The 19,304-nt window shown below is 35.7% G+C and overlaps 1 protein-coding gene and 1 non-coding gene across 3 annotated transcripts in view; one reads left to right on the top strand and one right to left on the bottom strand.

Moving 5' to 3' along the window:
* The window catches only part of GLRA3 (glycine receptor alpha 3), a 63,215-nt gene that overhangs the window by 14,737 nt on the left and 29,174 nt on the right, over positions 1-19,304 (top strand). For both annotated transcript variants that reach the window (XM_015861832.2, XM_015861833.2), the window contains exons 2-3: positions 3,304-3,431; positions 9,226-9,293. In XM_015861832.2, the coding sequence (XP_015717318.1) occupies positions 3,304-3,431; positions 9,226-9,293 (196 nt within the window). The remainder of the gene's footprint in view (positions 1-3,303; positions 3,432-9,225; positions 9,294-19,304) is intronic.
* Positions 10,080-10,151, bottom strand: TRNAM-CAU. The gene has a single exon. It is a non-coding gene; the product is annotated as a tRNA-Met (tRNA).

The following is a 19,304-nucleotide window of genomic DNA, read 5'->3' as shown; positions in this document are numbered from 1 at the left end:
CCATCGTTTCCCCCATTTAACCTGCACACCAGATTACAGGCTATAGGACCAACAACTGCAAGGCTACTACCCAGCATGAGGACAGAAAAGCCCTGAAAAGGCATCATTTTCTACTTTGAACTTCTCTCATTGCTTCCATTCCTTAACCTCCTCAAGTCTATAGCATGTCTTTTGGCAATCTGAAGGTTTCTGCATGAGGCTTGGAATGTATACTCTGAATTAAACCCTCTTCTACATATTTCTTTTCATTCCCTCTCAAGAAACTATGTATACATGAAAAGCAATACCTTATATTTTGCTATTTTTTCTTTTAGAGAACCTTGGATGTCACAATTTCATATACACTTAAGTTAACTTTACCATCGAAATTGTTCATCTGAATTCCAGTTTGATTTTTTCTACCTCTCTCTCATTAATTATACTACATTTTCTCCTTAGAATAAATGTCCACTGCTTTCTGCCCCTTTTCAGTCTTCTTTCTGATAAGCTAAGTAGATTAAACTTTTAATGTCTTACTGTAAGGAGTTTTCCCTTCCTCTCAGATTATGATTTACTGGCCTTGTTCACTACGTTTCCTAATGCTTTGATGTCCTTGTAAAACTTGGAGAGAGGATCTGATGCAGTGTCCCAGGACTGTTCCCATTAATATCATATGAAATAATTGACCTTCATATTCCCTCTTACTCTTTTAACCTTTCCACACTGAAGGATAACATAGTAGCACACTTAGAACTTTATCATGACAACTGAATTGTTCTACTTGAATTCTGAACCATCTTCTGAATCCCTGCTTTCTCCAACTCTGTCCACAGTCCTGACTGATATACTGCTAATGTTCTTCATTCACAGTATTAAGTTCTGCTTAACCTGATTTATTAAATGCAATCCATTTATCTTATTGCCCTCATCAGAATATAACTTCTTTCCCCCCAATTTTTGATTGATGCTTTTTGATTTTAACTCCAGATCATAGTACTGAGTATTACCACTATTCACTGAGTAGTCGTTTGTCTAGTATTTAGGATGGAGATGTAGATAGAAAAGCTGTGTCTCCTCTTTGACAAAATGAAACTCTGAGTAACATTTACATCCCACCTAGTCTAACTTAGCAGTTTCTGGTTCAAATATGACTCTCACAATTGTCACAGACCTGTAAATTTTGGATGCTTCCCTGTTTCTGTCCATGAATTTACAACCTGACATTCTGAAAGATATGACGTAAAGCTTATCTCTCTTCAAATTTTAGGTAACACCTAATTAAATGGACAAAATAGATGAAAGATAGATAATTATAGTTCTGGTGGTTCTAATTTTCTGTTCATGACTGATTTTGTAGAGCAGTTTATTTCTAACAAGTTCTCTCAGTCTAACTTTTGATGGCCCAAATTCAGCAAGTCAAAAATATCTCTTTAATACATTTTTGATAATATATTCCTTTTTCATTTTTGTACACTAATTTAACTAACAAATCTTTGTTTAACCAGGTTTAGTTTATGAAATGAAGAGTAAACTAAGAAGTATTAATCTCTCTCCAATAAGATACTTATTCAACAGAAAGAATTCATTATTTCTGCCTGTGAAACAAGTACACATCCTCCCTTCTCAAATACTCTGAAGTTGCATAATTATGTAGGCTAACCACACGTCTATTGCACCTTACATCTGAGTACAACATGGGGTGATGTACAACAGAACTAAAGAATTCTTACCATGCAAAATAACTGATGATATTTTTTATAGAAAATAGCAACAGCATTGTGCCATGAAGACCTTCCTAAAAATTCAGTACCTTACTCAGACTTCCTTATACACAGCTCAAATAGATGAAATTATTATTTTCTAAACAGATTTCTTGAAATATTTCTAATAAAGGAAAACTGAGCTGACAGAACTCAGCACTCAGCTTTTATTCAGTACCTCTAAAAGAATGGAGGAGAAGAAGCCAACTCCCATCTCACCACAACCTCATGATAACGTCCCCCCTGAGCCTTCTCTTCTCCAGCCTAAAGCTCCCTTAGCCACTTCCAATAAAACTTGTACTAATCCTCCACAGTTTCATCACCCTTTTCTGGACACACTCCATGGCTTCAATGCATTTCCTGCAGTAAGAGGCCCAAAACTGAACACAGCACTTAAGGTATGGCCTCACTAGTGATAAGTACAGAGGAAGATCATCTCCCTGCTCCTTTTGGTAACTCTGTTTTTGATACAAGAAAGGATGGCATTAACCTTCTTGGCCTCCTGGGCACCTTGCTGACTCATGTTTAGCCAGGCATTGACCGATACCTCCAGCTTCATTTCTTCTACACAGTCTTCCAGTCACTCTGCCTCCAACCTGCAATGCTACCTAGTGCTGTTGCAGCCAAAGTGCAGGATCCAAAATCCAGGAGTGGCTTTAATTACACTGAAAATTATGTATGCAAAGCTACTCAATTTTATTCATATTGATATATATTTATTGGCTGTGTTCTTTTTACAGTGATTGCCAGCTGTTAAGTAAGATTTAAGCAACAGTAAAGACCTTTTCTTCAGGTCCACACGGCTGATCAAAATGCTGATATTCTTCTCTCCTGACATGTGCAGAACACACTTTAGAATGTCATTGGGAGTTCTGCATACATATGGAGAGGAGGCTACAGGAGATGACATTTTCCATGTGGCCCTGAGATGAAAATTTTGCCCTAAGATAGTTCCTTCAGTAAGTTTTTTTTCCACTGCAGCAGTCACTTTTGCTTTAACAAAAAATGAACCTCTAATACAATGTAAAGGAATACCATTTGCCAAGGGACTGTTTGATATGTAGGTCTGTGTCTAAATATCAACACAAAACATTCACTGAAGGAAAACCAGTGATGGTAGTATTTTTCCATAAATGATCCTTACAGGTTTTATTTCTGATCTACATCCATACCCAGTTAGACAGACCAATCTTAAATCACGCTACAAACTGTGATATTCCACACGCAAAACTCTGATTTTTTTTTAATTCTGTGATAATTCTTCACAAAATAAAGTTGACAGGAAGTGTCATTAATCTCAGTAAGTCCTGAGGAAGACGTAAAAGAGTATGCAGCTTAACAAAATAACATTTGCTTATGAAATAAGAAATAAGAAAAACAACCTGTTTCTACTTCTTTGCTATTACTATTTTTTGAAGCTTAAACTATCATGAAATGCAACCATGCTGTTTTCCTGTTCATACATAATGAATAAAGTGATTCTGCAAAATTAGTTTTCCTAACAAAATATCTAACAAAATGTTTTGTTTCTGTTGTTTGTTTTTCCCCCCCAACCTGTTCTTAGCTTGGTAGCTACAAAGGAAACAGACAGTGCAAGATCCCGTAGCATGCCAATGTCGCCATCTGATTTCTTGGATAAGCTAATGGGTAGGATGTCGGGCTACGATGCAAGGATCAGACCAAATTTCAAAGGTAATTTCAAACCTAAACTTCCAAATAATTCACCAAAAAAAAAAAAAAAAGAAAAAGAAAAAAAGAAAGAAAGAAAACCTAGAAATACGCTTTTCTTTTTTTTTTTTTTTTTTAAGATATTACCTTTTCTATTATGGTTTCATTAGTATTATGCTCTATTCCTGTCATTTTCACAGCTGAACTAATGCAGACTTTTGAAAATTAAGTCTTATAACAATATTTGGACTGCTTCATTTTTCTCTTTCCTGAGATACTTGCTAATGGATTTGAATTTCCAGCTTGCACAACAGTAGTCTCAAGTAACCTAGAAAGGAAGTTACAAGAAACATCTGCCTTGTGCTGAATATAAGGATTATATTAAGCACATAACCATTAGAATCCAACTCAAGAGTTCATCTTAGTTATGAAATCTATCACAAAATTTATCTGTAACATTAGATTCCTCTCATGCCTCAAGAGGGACTGTATTTCCTCTTGTTCTCTACCCTATACTCAATAGAAAGATAACATACATACCTGATGTTATCAAGCAGCTACACAAACAATTACACACAACAATGCCATGCATTCTAACTTTCGCAGTCTGGGCACTTCCAGTAAATTTGATACTTTTTTCACAGATACAGAATTCCAGTAAAATAGCAGAACTGCACTTTGCTCCAATCCTGAATCTATAGATCAAGCTAATAGTCTTTAAAATTCTCCAAAATACAAACACTGATAGAAAGGATAAACCTGTTGTTATTTAAATTATTTCTCTTACTTTGTTTTAGTTGCCTCTTCCTCTGTCTTTGTTGCAATGAGTTCTCTCAGCAATAGCTTTTTATGATGAGTTTTCCTATATGTTTACTGCAAAACTTCCCCTTTGAGCAGGCAAGCCTTCACCCTCTGAATATCTGTTGCTACCTTTACAACTTAATTCTTATCTGGCACTGCTTTTTATACTTCAACACTGACATACTTTAGTAACATAAGTAATAATGACTCTTTTACTACTTCGACCAAAATTTACTCAGAATGATTTAAAAGGACAAAGTAAGTAGTTTGTCAACTTACTTCCTCACCAGTAAGCCATGAACAGTATGTACTGCATGTATAAACTCATTATCTAGGATTCACTGCATCGGGAAATGCTTAATTTATAGCAAATTAACAGTGCTGATCTTTTTGAAAAATATGCATTGGAAATTCAAATACATCACTAAAAGATTTACAACAGTGATCAATATCCCTCATGTCTACACAGTAGAAGTCCCTCAGGCTATGCTTGCCTGAAGTACCCCAAGGAATATTCCAGTGATGTGCTTTCCAGAGGGTCAGTGTATCAAACAGTATCTGCAAAGCAATGAAAAACACTCCATGTCTAAAACTACTTGCTTATATGAATAGAAGCTTTTAATTTATTTTTGATCCTGTCTTAGTTTCAGCTGGAATGGACTTTTCTTCTGAGTGTCTTGTATGATGCTATATTTTGGTTCTAACATAAAAACAATGGTGATAACACACAGACATTTATAGATGCTGCTAAAAAATATTGTACAGGGCCAAGGCCAATCACAGTGTAGGGCTCAAGGAAGAGAGGGAAGAAGGAGAATTAGGACAGCTGACTTACACAGGCCAATGGGATATCCCATACCACATGACATTATGTGTAAGGATTTTTGACGGCGGTGGGAGTTCATCTGACCTGCTCAGGGGATGGCAAACAATTGCCTGTAATATATATATTTTTATACACATGTGTTTATATATATATATATATATAGATAGATAGATAGATATAGTCAATTATTATCCTTCTTTGCTATCTTAGTAAATAGCTTTATCTCAACCCACATGTTCTACTTCTTCCCCCTCCTCCTCCACCCTCAATTCTCTCCCACGTCCCAGTGGAAAGAGTCTGAGTGAACAATATGTGATACTCAGCCACCTGCTAGGTTAACCCCCTACGCATCCTTATTAAACTTATCATGCCTTGTTCCCATATTATTTCCCCCTAGCATGTAAACTACAGATTGATCCTAAGGTAACATTGTGAGGGACAATGAAAGAACACAAGAAAAATCTAAGCTCTGCAGTTTTTCTTCATTTTTTGGGTCTCCTGAAGTTCTACAAATAAGCGCTAAAAATTCAGAGATCACTGCTTAGGGATTGGATTTTGGAGTTTGTCGTAGACACAATGCAGTCATCTGATGGGACTACACTGAAGAACAGACAGATGTTTAGAGATCAGTGAATTCAATGTAGTACTTCTTGAATATTTAATTCAGAAGACTCAGAGCCTTGTTTTGTAACTGTTGAAATTTAAAGAGACAAAACTTAATTTGACATTGTTCTTTTTCAAAAAGTGCACATTCTAAATCTTCTAGACAGCTATGCAGTTTGAACAAATCTGCCCAGAACAATTCAGATCTATCACTAAGAATAAGTGTCTCCTTAAGTGACTTTGCCACTTCCTCGTTAGCTGTGTTTGTCCTAGAACAAATGCTACTGTTTCTCCTTTATGACTTTTTAATTTGGTAACAGTTCTAAAGAAAAAGGTCTAATAAGAGATACGAGATAATCATTTTAAGCTTTTTTTCTTTCAATACCATTTCTGCATGGACAAGATTTTAAGTAACATCTTTCCATCTTAGCCAATAAAATAAAATTATACCTTCTGTCTGAATTCAGTATGCATTTCACCAAGGAATTTTGAGTATCTATTATTGTTTAACAGGAATAATAGAATGAAGATGATACTGTTAGCACTTATTTAGATAGGACATAAAACAGGAGAATAGATCTTGTAAAATATGTGTTCAAAATATTATACTTACAATATACTTTTATTTCCAGTAAATCCAAACTGTAGCAAGATGTTTACCTTAGATATCCCATGTCTCAAACACTTACATATGCAAAACACTTCACTTTCAAACATGGACACAGTCATAAAATCCATTTGTAAAAACTGTCATGGACTCAAACCAGACATTCAACAAAAAAACCCAACAAAAACAGATAGGAGGTGTGTGCAGCTTGCCTGTACACAGGCAATAGGCAAACAAAGGTTAAACAGATGTTTCATATGAAAGGTTATAATGATAGAAAGATAATCTATGATAAATGGAAAATGCTCACCAGTGTTGAAGGTTCACAGTAAACTCCACAAAAGAGCAACTTCCAGAGAAAGAGATCCTGCCTTAATGGTACACAGCCCTTAAAATGAGATCTGTGAGGTAGCACAGCTGAATTACCTTCACCTTCAGGTGGTTAATCAGAGGTTCAGTCTGTGACCAACAGTTTCCCATACAGAGGTGCTATATTTTTAACTAATACAGCACATACTGTATCATTTGGAATAATGTCATAAGGTGTAAACTTTTAGTTTCATAGAGGAAACTCTAAATCATTCTTTGCCTTCATATTAACAAATAGCATTCAACAGTCATTACTTTAGGAACTTCTTACACCAGAAACTACTTGAACTTACTTTTGGCTTCTCCAGTGTTTTATGGCAATAAAATTGTGATGTTTTGCTACTGTGCGAAGCATCGCCTTTTTTTTTTTTTAGTTTGAATGTGGTGACTATTTTATTGCCATGTGTCTTATCGAGAAATGGAGGAAATTCCTATTCGCTTTTACAGATTGTACTTATTTCTTTCTCCCTTTTCCAAAGTTAAAAGCACTGCTCTACTTAAGCTGTTCTTGTTCAGCAAGTGATTATGGAGTTTGTCCACCTTGACTGCCTTTTTGACATCTTTTTTCTCCCTAATACATCATCTTAAAGTGGACAGAAATTTTGAAGTATTCTGGATGAAAGCTCATGATCTACTTCTATGGCTGCCCATCTATACTGATGTCTACAGAACATGCTTTCAGTGAACCGCCCATAATGCATCTATCCTTTTCTGCTCAGAAATCATTAATTTAGAACCAGTTAGTATGAGGGCATAAGAAAGATGGTTTTGCATTTGATTAACACTGGATGTCTTCAAACAATTATTGTTTGAATCTCTAAACCATTTCTAAATAGCTTCTAGTTCCCATTTACCCTATTTTTAACTAGCTATTAACTGCCTTTTGTAATGCTGCTTTTCAATTTAAACATTAGTGTGTAGCTGTTTAGGGTTTATCTCCTATATAAAAGCAACTATATTGATAAAGAAAAATTACACTTTAAAACATTGCTATTTTAAGCAAGGTAACACCATGCCAAATTTGAAACTATGAGAAGTTTTACAACATAGATATTTCCGAAAGTAAAGCTGCCTTAGAATCAAATTATCTAACAATCTTACACAGTCAGGAAATACAGTTTTCTCTCTAACAGTTGTTATTGATTTCTAATGACTCTGCTGTTGTTCACATGCCCTTTTTTTTTTTTTTTTTTTCCATTTTCCTTGATCATCGTCAGGAGCTCATATTGTCTATCCTTTAGCCTTTACTGAATCCTAAGATGTATCAAATATGCTTACCAGCTCTAAATAATTATCAAAGTTGCAAAATGACTGCAGTGTTAAAGTGACTGTAGAGCGATACCTCTTCACCTGAGAATTCTGCATTGCACTTGTATCCTTCTGTATTCGAATGATGGAAGTACATGTAATGATCTTTCATTATAACTGCCATGCAGTACTTCAAAACAATTATTGCTTTGAGGAAAGAAAGTTAGGTCCTGTTGGCAGAACTTTCAATGAATATTCTGGTTCTTCAAATATGTAATGTCAATTTCATTGGTCACATTAAGTTTTGCTAATTGTAAAGCCCCAGCAGTGGCAGAATAGCCTATTACTTCAGTGACTCTAAACAAATTAATATTACATAAGTATTTGTAAGACCAGGTATAGCTCTTCCATCATTAATGGTTGCTTACTACTGGAAAAAGAAACTAGCATTTCCAGTGCTGAAATGGATTGTTGATGTATGAATAGAAAGTTGCAGGAGAGTAATAGAAGAGCTTTAAGATGGAAAAGCCTTGTTTCCATTGCACACTGACATAGATTGATAGGAAATAATGGAGAAATTAGGATGCTATGTCACAATGCCATTTTTACAGAGGCTTGCAGAGAAATAATTTAAAGCCTTTTCCATGAAGAGATGGTTTATTGTTTAGTTATTGTAATGACTGCTCTACCAGTACTGATGCTTCACTAATGCAAGATAAAGAACAGTAGTTGGCAAAACAACCACTGTAACAGGAAAATTCAGCTTAAATGGATTCTTAACTATTTGTTGAGTTTAAGAGAAATGAGAATAGAATCTGTCATTCTTCCTTATTCGCATTTGTTCCTGTCAGTAGCAGAGATAAGAGCAGCAATAATGTATTTCAGTTACCAGAGATGACAGATAAAGTTAAAAGCTGCCTTGTAAGAAAAAGGTCACTTTTCCCCCTAACTGTTGAAAAAAGTAGCATACATTTTTCACTTAAAAAACACAATACATATATATATTTCAAATTTAGTTGATTTTTTTTTTGCTCTCTCTCTTTTTTTTTTTTTTTTCTCCTTTCTTTTGTATATAATTCTCTGTGTAAGTTCATAATGAGCTCCTTGTCTTTCTTTATGCTAGAAATAGCCAGTCTGGTAGTGTAATTTTGAGAAAAATTGAATGGAATAATCTATTACACATCAGAAATCATTCAAATTTTACATTAAATGAGTTTTGATTGTAACAACATTTCCTTAAATCAACAAATATTTCATAACAGTTTATCAATTTGTTTTGCAATCACTCAATATACATTGATTCTGGACTAGACACTGATGTTTTTCTTTTTTTTCTTCCCCCCACCCCCCCATCTCTTTTGCAGGCCCTCCAGTTAATGTCACATGCAACATTTTTATAAACAGCTTTGGATCCATAGCAGAGACAACCATGGTAAGACATCCTGTCTCAAAAAATGTTTAAAGTTCACATTTAAGGCATTTAATAAAGTCAGAAATCAAGGTAGAACTTCTCTTAATATGGAACTAAATGAAATAATTCCTCTTCAGAAAACAGAACATTTGATTTAGCAATTGATTTTTTCTAATAGAAAATATGTTGTCACAGTATGAAACATAAAAATAAAAGATGTTTTTATTTTTAGTTTATTTAATAGTTGTAATGACTTATTTTCCACTAGATGGGTATTCGTTTCTATATCATTCTGCCTTTCTAGCCTCAAAAATCTCCATTCATTTTAAAATTAATTCTATTTTAAGTTTCACTAAATATTGTGCATGTGAGGATATATATTTTAGTTTAAAAGTCTTTAGACATACTGCAGAGAAAGTAGAATCATAGAATAGCTTAAGCTGAAAGGAATACTAAGGATTATCTGGTTCCAACCCCCCTACTGTGGGTAGGGTTGCTTTCTACTAGATCAGGCTGCCAGGGCCCCATCCAACCTGGCCTTGAACACTTCCGGGGATGGGACATCCACAGTTTATCTGTCCATTCTGTGCCAGTGCCTCACCAAATAATTTCTTCCTTATCTCTAATCTAAATCTCCTTCCTTTCATTTGAAAACCTTCCCTACCACTACCCGGCACTGTAAAATGTCAGTCTACATCTAGTTTCTTAGATCTGTTTAAATACTGAAAGGCTGCACTGAGGTCTCCCCTCTCTTCTCCAGGCAGAGTAACCCCTGTTTCCTCTGCCTCTGTAAAAGCTACAGCCAACTAGCAGAGGATGGTTTCGATCCATCGACCTCTGGGTTATGGGCCCAGCACGCTCCCGCTGCGCCACTCTGCTATTACTGTAATGCTAAAATGGTGACTCGGTGTATGAAACTTCAGTGTGAATTCTAGAAGGTAATGAAACACAGTCTTCCTGATCTTTACATGCCATGAAACATAGTGGGAGATGATGCTGAGAGATGCAGACAAATTTTTCTACGTAGGAAATAACTTTTTTTTCCACCAGACTGCAAATCCCAGGTGGATATTGTGTCCAAGGAGATGTATTCAGGTTTGATCAGAGGATTAAGCACTGTTCACATGATTAGAATAGTACTCCACGGCTACTTTTGAATGACTCTAGAACAGAGCCAGTAAAGTCAAAAGAATCAGCAACAAGATCACTCTAAAAAGTGTTTTTGGAAAATTAATACTGTTACAACTAAAAGAAAAACATAACATTCCTGCATTTGAGATGGGGATATTTCACATTTCAACTGTATGAAATACCAAACAAGAAAAAAAAAAAAACCCACAATGATCATAAACACATTTCAATGTACAAAAGTATCTAAAGTGCAGGTATCAAATGGGTGGGGCCAGGCTCTCTTCAGCACTGTGCAGCAGCACACTTGTAGACTACTTACATCCTTTAGTAAAATGTTCATCTCATTTAAGTGCCAAGATTCTTTTTATAATGTTCTCTAACAGCTCATTGCAGAACTTTTACTTATGGTCTTCAGCTGTTGAATCCTTAGATACGCAAATGTTGCATTTTAGAACAAGTGCCTTTATCCAGATAGGACTTTTGATTGTATGTATTATTAGTCTACTCCACTGAATTGAAAAGGAATATCTTGTGAAAAAGACCTTACAACCTTTCTATTGTAAAGTTATGGTTAAAAACATCTTGAATTATTTTAAAAACTGAAGTACTACCCTACTGAAAGTAAATAAATTCACCGCAGTTTTACCAATTTTATCTATTCTCACTATTTTACCGTTATTTACTGTAATCTCTATAATTCAGACACCTATGTAAGTCTTACACCTTGATAAGTACTCCTTTTTCCAACCTGCAAGCAAAAGAGCTTACAAGCAACAGGTACAAAATAAGAACTAGTATGTGATACCTGGAAGTCTCTCTGGTATGTAAAAGCAGCAGCTGACTAATGGGATATGAATAGTGCATTATTTTATAGAAGTCTGGGTGTATTAGCCCCTATCCTTCACTGCCGTTGTACTTGCTCTTGGTACTATCCTTTCTCTTTCCCATTGTTCTCTTATTGATGAACAAAATGTTTGAGCTCCCTCTGCTGCCATGGATACGAATAACACAATGAACAATTACAGAAAGAGAATGGGTTAAAAAAAAAAAAAAAAATGGAAAGGAAGAAAGAAGTAAAGAAGTGAGGTGAGGTCTAATAGCTAAGGAGAGACAACTAGTCCAAAAAAATAAAAGAAGCTTAATTTGACTTGCATTCTATTCTATTGGCGATATTCTGCCAATGGATATTTCTTGACTCAGCCTGAAAAGACATGAATGCTGTTAAGAAGCAGGTGACATATATTCCTGTGCTCCCAGATATAACAACATTATGTTACATTTACAAATAAAATGTACTTTTAACTTACACTAACCCATTTTTAAACTCATATCATCGTTTTCCTAATTTTATTAGTTTCATCTTTCTTTAAGTAAGCAGTCCTCTTTATGTTCTACCTGTTTTAGATTGCCTTTAAATAGAGTACTTCAACAGAGTGTTCATTTGGGTACATTGCAAAGTTCAAGGCTGAGGAATTCTACCAACAATTTTTTTTTCTTAAATGAATAATTTCCCTTATACATCAAATATGATGAAATGTTTGCTTTTCTTTGGCAAAAATATGCCAAAAATTTCTGTGTAATGGAAACAGTAGTGTGTTAATACTAAAGTGAATGACAAAAAAAGATCTCCTTTGCACAATTTTTATTTTATCAGGGAATTGTAGAATACTTAGAGTTGTAAGGGAACTTTAAAGGTCATCTAGTCCAGCTCCCTCGTAAGGATCAGGGGACATGCACGGCTCAAACAGGTTGCCTAGGGTCTGATCCAATGAGTGAACAAAAAAGCTACCTTACAGTTTAATAATTTACAACAGCAGCAATATCAAAAACCTATTTTGCCTCTTATTTGATAGTTAACTCTCCTCTGTCAAGACACTGGTTTTTGGCTTGATTCTGTAAAGTTAAGAGATTGTTCTTGCATGGGTTGAAGGCAAGTTATTTAGTATCCTTTGTCTCATAGTCAATATGCCCCTATAACCTAGGTTATTGGGTCAGGAGAACACGGTATCATTTAAGGCATATTTTAGACAGCATTTTGAGGCCAAATTCTGCTGAATGCTCTGGCAATAAATTGCAATTATACGTTATAACAGAGAGCATCCATTTTAGAAAACACTGGCAAAACTGCAAGGCCTGTTTTCAGTTCTCAAAACTTGCCCTAAATAACCCAGTTCACGAGGAAGTCTATTTTCATTTTTTCATTATTTCATGAAGTCAGCATGTAACTGTGAAGTTGCAGTCTAGAGTAAATGATAGCGTGATGATGAAACACTGCTTGAAAATATTCTGAATATTTTTAGAATATTCAACTCAGTTGCAGAGTGAGTTAACTCCTGCAACTGCTTCAGTGTCATGGTAACTGAGTGGTTTGTTTCATTTTGCCAAGTCATGAGCCATCAGATTATGACAAAAGGCAAATGCACATATCCCTGAAGCAGGACTTGAAAAAGTCCACTGCCTGTCCTCCCATGAAAATGAAAGCTGGCCTTTGGATTGTTTAGCAATTGGAATCCTAAAAAAAGCATTTACTAGATCCAGAACACAGAGATGTGTTTCTAATTCTCTATTTAATGTATCCACGAGAGAGGCGATCTTGGTTATGGCTGTGGTGTGAGTTTATTTAGCTTTCTGTAGTCTACTAATATTTGCCACATACTTTCTGACTTCCTGACTGGCCATATGGGGAATTATACAGGCTGTGTGCAGGTCTTATAATCCCTATTCTCTCCAGTTCCTGCACAGTCTTGGTGATTTCTTCTTGCTCACCCAGGAGTATATATTGTTTTGTATTTGTGATCTGGTACATTTGCAACAAACAGACTCAGTTTTTGCATGGCCCCTTAAAATTGTCGGCACTACTAAGATACTAATACATCCTTCTCTTTTATCCATGCCTTCTTATCTGGTGCTCAAACTTATCTGGTATTTTAAGTGCTAATGTATAAAATATATTAATCACAACATGGAACATGTAGCACCAAAAGGTCATCTGGTAAAGTGAATCATCTCATATAAATGCAGTATTTCATTTAGCAAGTATACCTTGTAGTGTTATAGCAAAAGCATCTTTAGGGACACTAATTTCTCTGGAGAAGGAAGAAAATGATTTTGTTAACTGAAAACATGGCAAAGATCGACGAAGACAGAGTTTTAGAGTGTGATGCTTGTTCATGTAATTGTCATGTCCATTTTCATCTAATCCCTTGTACAGCTGTTTCAAAGTGCAAACATTTTAAAAGCCCCTCAGCTGAAGCTTAACAACTCAGCTATATTGAGCAAGTCGCAAATGTGATTTTAGTGTAATATGTTAGGAGTTGGGAACACACAACTTCCATTAAGAATTTAAGAATTATATTCAGCCTGCAATTGATAAATATACTGGGACACACAATAAGAGCTGTGGCAAAGGTTATCGTATGGTATGTCAACACTGCATTTAATTTTTAGAAAGATTAAACAATCCAAATGTTTTGACTTTTGATATTACAATTATTTGTGAGCACAGAAACATACATCTGGACATTAATACTAATGATAAACCAGAAATTATAATAGTAACAATAACAACAACAATATTAATAATAATAATATTAACTAAAGCTGTGCATTTGCCTAAAACCTATCAAAAAGGGGTAGATTCTGCATAACACTATTGAATTCAACAAATATTGAATGTTTTACAATAAAGACAAGAAAGTCATCATCTAAAGATCAAAGATTCCTCAGAGAAACTACTGTATATTATCTGTGGGTTGAATTAGAAAGACTGAAAGCTCTGTACTAATCAGCTTCATCAAAATTACCCATCCTTTTAGTAAGGAGAAGACTAAACCAGAGTAGTGACAGAACTGCTCACTCACTCCAAACCATTGGTAGTGATGATGAAGGAGATAGAAGAGAGATTCAAACCAACAGATAAACAAGCAAGCTACATTTATTTGTTCCAGGCAGAACATTAACAGTATTCTTAATACTTCAGAATCCAAGGATGTGAAAGCAGTTGACAAACTTAGAAGTATTAGGTGCATGAGCAGTGCACTGAACATTAAATTTTAATTTTGAAAGGGGATCTAAAAGGTCTGATATTATAAGCAGCAATTCAAAAGTCATAGTTTCAGCTAGTTCTTCGACAAGTGAGTTTTAGTTCTATTGACTTAATATAGAAGATATTATATCAAGATATAATATTGTGGGCCCAGTATTGGAGTCAGATTCTGCAAAGAATTAGACAAAATTTAAACAAAATATTTACAAAATTATGAATAGGATATCCAGCTGGAAACTTAGTAGTTTTGATTGTAAGGGAAAAAAAAAAAAAAAAAACCAGAAAAAAAAACCCTCAGAAAAATTAAAACATTAAATAGCTTAAAATCTGGTTTTATACACCTATGGATGGAGAAAGAGAAATATAGTGAACCAAAATCCATCAATAATCTTTTCTGAATAGCTCTGAATAGCTAAAGCTTCCTGAGAAGCCTTCACCCAAATCCTCAAACCATCTGGCCTGTCCTACTTAATGGGTGCGTATGAGCACCCACCATTTTCAAATTACTGTAGGATTACAGCTTTTATCCAAGAACAGACTGACATTACTGCTCATCCTCAGCCCATGAGAGCTCAGATCTAAAGAAATGAATTGCCAAAAAAGTGCTTAGACCTAACTCAAGGCAGGACCAGACAGGAAAGCTCTCCATCTCTGCGTAAGAACTGCATACTTGACCTCATACAGCAAATCATAAGGGCAAAGTCATAAGAGTCACAGTCTTGGCAAGGAAAATGGTAAGAAAGTGGCTTTCTCCTAAGAAATATGAAGACACTTCTTACTGAGGAAAGAATCCTGCAGTGCTGGAGAATTCACAGAGTTCTTATTGAGAAAGAGGGAAAAATATGGCAGTTTCTCCTGGACCCAGGTTTCTGTATTGTACAGGCAGGAAAATCATCCTTACTTTTATTCATATCCAAAATCCATTCTGGAAAGAACGTTTCCACCATGAAATTATTCTGGGACTGATAGTCAAAAAGATTCAGTGAGTCAGACAAACTATTATAATCAACAGTGTATCTACATTGCTTCTTGTAATGAGTGCCCCGTAGCTATTCAGTACAGAAAAGCATGTTCTTAGGGATGTTTGACATTAGTCAGATCTTGTTCCTCTGACATAGATTTGACGTGTCAATTAAAGTTAAGTACTCAGCGATCAATTTAAATCATGGTTAATTTCTCTTTAGCTGCTATTGTAAATCTCTGACAGATTAATGGGTTGCAGTTAGTGCTGGAGCACAGAGTCTACTGCAGTTTTTTATCAGTCATTAATCGAACTGCCCTACATCCATAGTTTGCTACTAGCCTTGCTGCTGTTCAGATCTGTAATACTGAAAAGACCTATTAAAAGTAGAGAGGAGTCCCATTTTTTTTTTCCAATAATAAATCATACCAATGAAAAGATCATTGATGTTTATTAGCAGAGTAAATTGAACTATGAACCAATTCAGTCTATGGTAAATTTGTTATTGTAAATAATATTTTTGTCCCTAGATTTAAATAATAGAATTGCTCAGGTTGGAAAAGCCTTAAAGATCATCAAGTCCAACTGCAATGCAACCAAACTACTCTAACAAACCTCTGCTAAATCATGCCTCTGAACACCACATCCATATGGTTTTTAAACACATTCAGGTATGATGTCTCAACTGCCTCCCCTGGGAGGCAGTTGAGACATCCCTTAACAACCCTTCCTAGTAAAGTTTTTTCCTGATATCCAACCTAAACTTACCCTGGTGCAACTTAAGGCCAGATACTGAAAAAGAGTAACAAGGTCTCCCCTCAGCCTCCTTTTCCCCAAACTAGACAGCCCCAGTTCCTTCATTCTCTCCTCATAGGGCATATTCTCCAAGCCCTTCACAAGCCTCATTGCCCTTCTTTGGACCTGCTCCAGCACCTCAATGTCCTTTCCATACTGAGGTGCCCAAAACTGAACACAGTACTCAAGGTGAGGCCTCACCAATGCTGAGTACAGGGCAGGATGACTTCCCTAGTCCTGCTCACCACACCATTCTTGATAAAAGCCGGGATGCCATTGGCCTTCTTGGTCACCTGTGCACACTGCTGGCTCATATTCAGCCATCAGTACAGCAGAACTGATTCAAACTGATTTCCCCCACTAGTATTTCCTTCTGAACACATTTATGGAGGGTGAGTCTTCTGTTAATCGTTACACTAACACATTAGAGAAATCAAGTTTTTATTTCTCCTCTCACAGTACTGGCTATCCATTACAGTTCTAGAGCATTCTTTTGTGAATACTCTACTAATTCTTTTTTTTTTCAACATGCATAGCTACTGATGAGGCCTCACCATAAATAATCTCAGTAATTGTGGAATTTCAACTACTAGGAGAGAGAAAAGACAAGGGAATTCTTCAGTTTTAACACAACTGATATTTATGTTTCTCAGACGTTAGTGCGAAGGGTCTTCTCTTTTGATTTTGCAATGATATTGGTTACCTGCAAGCAAAACGACCTACCAATATGAGGGGCTTACTTAAATTTAAATACTTGTGTTTCTGTACTTGAAAAATATCAAAGACATATCAAAATCATTAGCTTAATAACCATTTTCTTCTTTGTTTTACATTTTATATGCCAGTAATGGATTTAATCCGTGTATGGTGACAATAATGGAAAGATAATAGTTGCAAATACCCAAAAGGTTATTTACAGGAAAAACTCACCCATATGGAAGCCTTTGGTCTGCTGGGAACCACTGAAGCAATCTCCACTGAGGAGCAATCTCCAAGAGATGCTTCCTTAGTGGTGGTCAGCCCTTAAATGAGGTCTAGAGGAGATGGAGTCAAGCTCCACCCCTTCCGGGAGCACAGCTAAATTACACTCACCTGTGCTCCCACAGCTGACCCAACACTTGCCTCAGCTGATTAATCAAAGGTTCTGGCTGTGATTACCAATTTCCCATACAGTCCAGTATTTCTTTTTTCACCATAATATTACATCAAAACTGGAATAACACATGGAAAATATTTGAAAAGCTGGTAATCAACCTGTTGCAGACACAGAACTGTTTGATCAAATAGTCTCATTCCCTATATGGTGATCCACAAACTCAGTAAAACCATTAGTACACTGCGGTTACAAATTTAAGCTTACTATGATGTACTTCTTCAAAACATTGGATACATTTTTAGACAAATATTCAATTGGGTCATATTTTCCCTGATATTTATTCCAATCTCATATTTTTTAATTATTTAGCTCATTCCCTGCTTAACCATGACTTTACCAGTTCCATCTTGTTCTGCCCTCTCACTACAGCTCATCATGCTAAAGTTTGTTCCTCACTTCAACTTTAATGGGAACAGCTCTATTTAGGTCTGAGATAAATTCTTAGGTACTAAGAATCAAATTCAGCATCTATTATAACAAAATAAATTCTAATCCACTCTATCATGTGCAAAAAGCTCTTCCAGTGTTATGACTGAACTGTTAGCAACAGATGTAGAAACCTAGAAAGGCAGAAATATGACCATTGCAACCTACAGCCCTATGCATGTACATAACTTAGAAAGCTGGGGCCTCGATGGAGCTTGATTTTCAAGCATTTGCAACACATGTAGTTAATTTAGTAAAAACATGTTCTAATGGGACTTTACGTATTATATTTTATTCTTTAGCAAATACATCAGTTTTGTATGTGATTTTTATGACACTCAAGTATTTTTTAAGGCAGAACTTAAATAGACAAGAATTGAAATTCATAATATTGATCAGTCAAAATTTAAATATTCTTCAGAAGAGTGGTGTTTCACATAGGGCCATTGCATTTACTCTTAGCAACTTTCTTGAAAAGTCCAGATTTCCATGTTAAATTCCATAGTGAACTAGAACACTAGTACTGGAGCCAATAGCAATCTGCAAAGAGCAGCTACTTGATGTCCGAGTATAAATTTTGTTGGACCCTATGAAGCAGATGACAATATCTTACCCTCTAAGAAAGTTCATTCTGCAACTGAGTTTTGAAAGACAGTGGAGCAAGTTCTTGCACAACCAGGGCACATCAGCTGTTTGATAATGGCAGCCTTGAGGTCACGAGGAAATCACACAGCTTAAATGATGATTTCTCTCCCCCTACAAAGGAACCTCTCAGAACAGAATAATTTGAGTTAGGAGTCACCCTTCTGTGCAAGTAGCACACAGCTGTAGTAATCCTCTTGCAGGAAAGCAAATCAATTTGAGAAGTTTAATTTTGTTCTCTGTGTTGGCATCAAACCATTCTACTTGTTTAAAGCAAGTTGGTTCTGACGCCATTCTGTCAGACTGCCGTGGGCCAACTTAAAGAAATAGGAAGCATTGCTTTTTGAGTAGCCTTTGTAAATTCTCTACCATGTTTGAACAGATGAAGAACAAATACATCCTCCTCATACAGCTGCAAAGAAATGTACTACTCTCACAGAATTTTTCAATAGGGACTGAGAGAAAGACTTAAGTGGTATGTCTAAAATATTTAAGGATTAGAGAGAGAAGAAAGATGTGAACTGAAATTCCCTTACAGTGGAACAGACTCTCACTGACTAGGAGAGGAAAGTCAAGCAGGAAGAGGTTATGCCATTAAACTTTTTGCATGCTTGTCTCACTTCTGCTTCAAGAAAACGCTGTTGAAGGGTTAGAGTTATGTGGAGATATATAGACTACATAGAGGTTGGATTTCCTTATCTTCGGATTTTTTCAATTACCTTGAAATTATGCTTATCCATTGTGCCCCCACTAATACAAATAGGTATCATGCTGGCAATCAGCTGAGTAATTCTTTTGTCATCCACAGATGGACAGGGGATTACATGGCTAAGAAATGAAATAAAAGCTAAATCCCTATGCTTGATAAAGATTTGC

The sequence above is a fragment of the Coturnix japonica genome, chromosome 4, assembly GCF_001577835.2.
Source record: "Coturnix japonica isolate 7356 chromosome 4, Coturnix japonica 2.1, whole genome shotgun sequence".
In the NCBI taxonomy this organism is placed as follows: Eukaryota; Metazoa; Chordata; class Aves; order Galliformes; family Phasianidae; genus Coturnix; species Coturnix japonica.
Note: the sequence above shows the minus strand (reverse complement) of the source record. Positions and strands in the feature narration are given on the sequence as shown.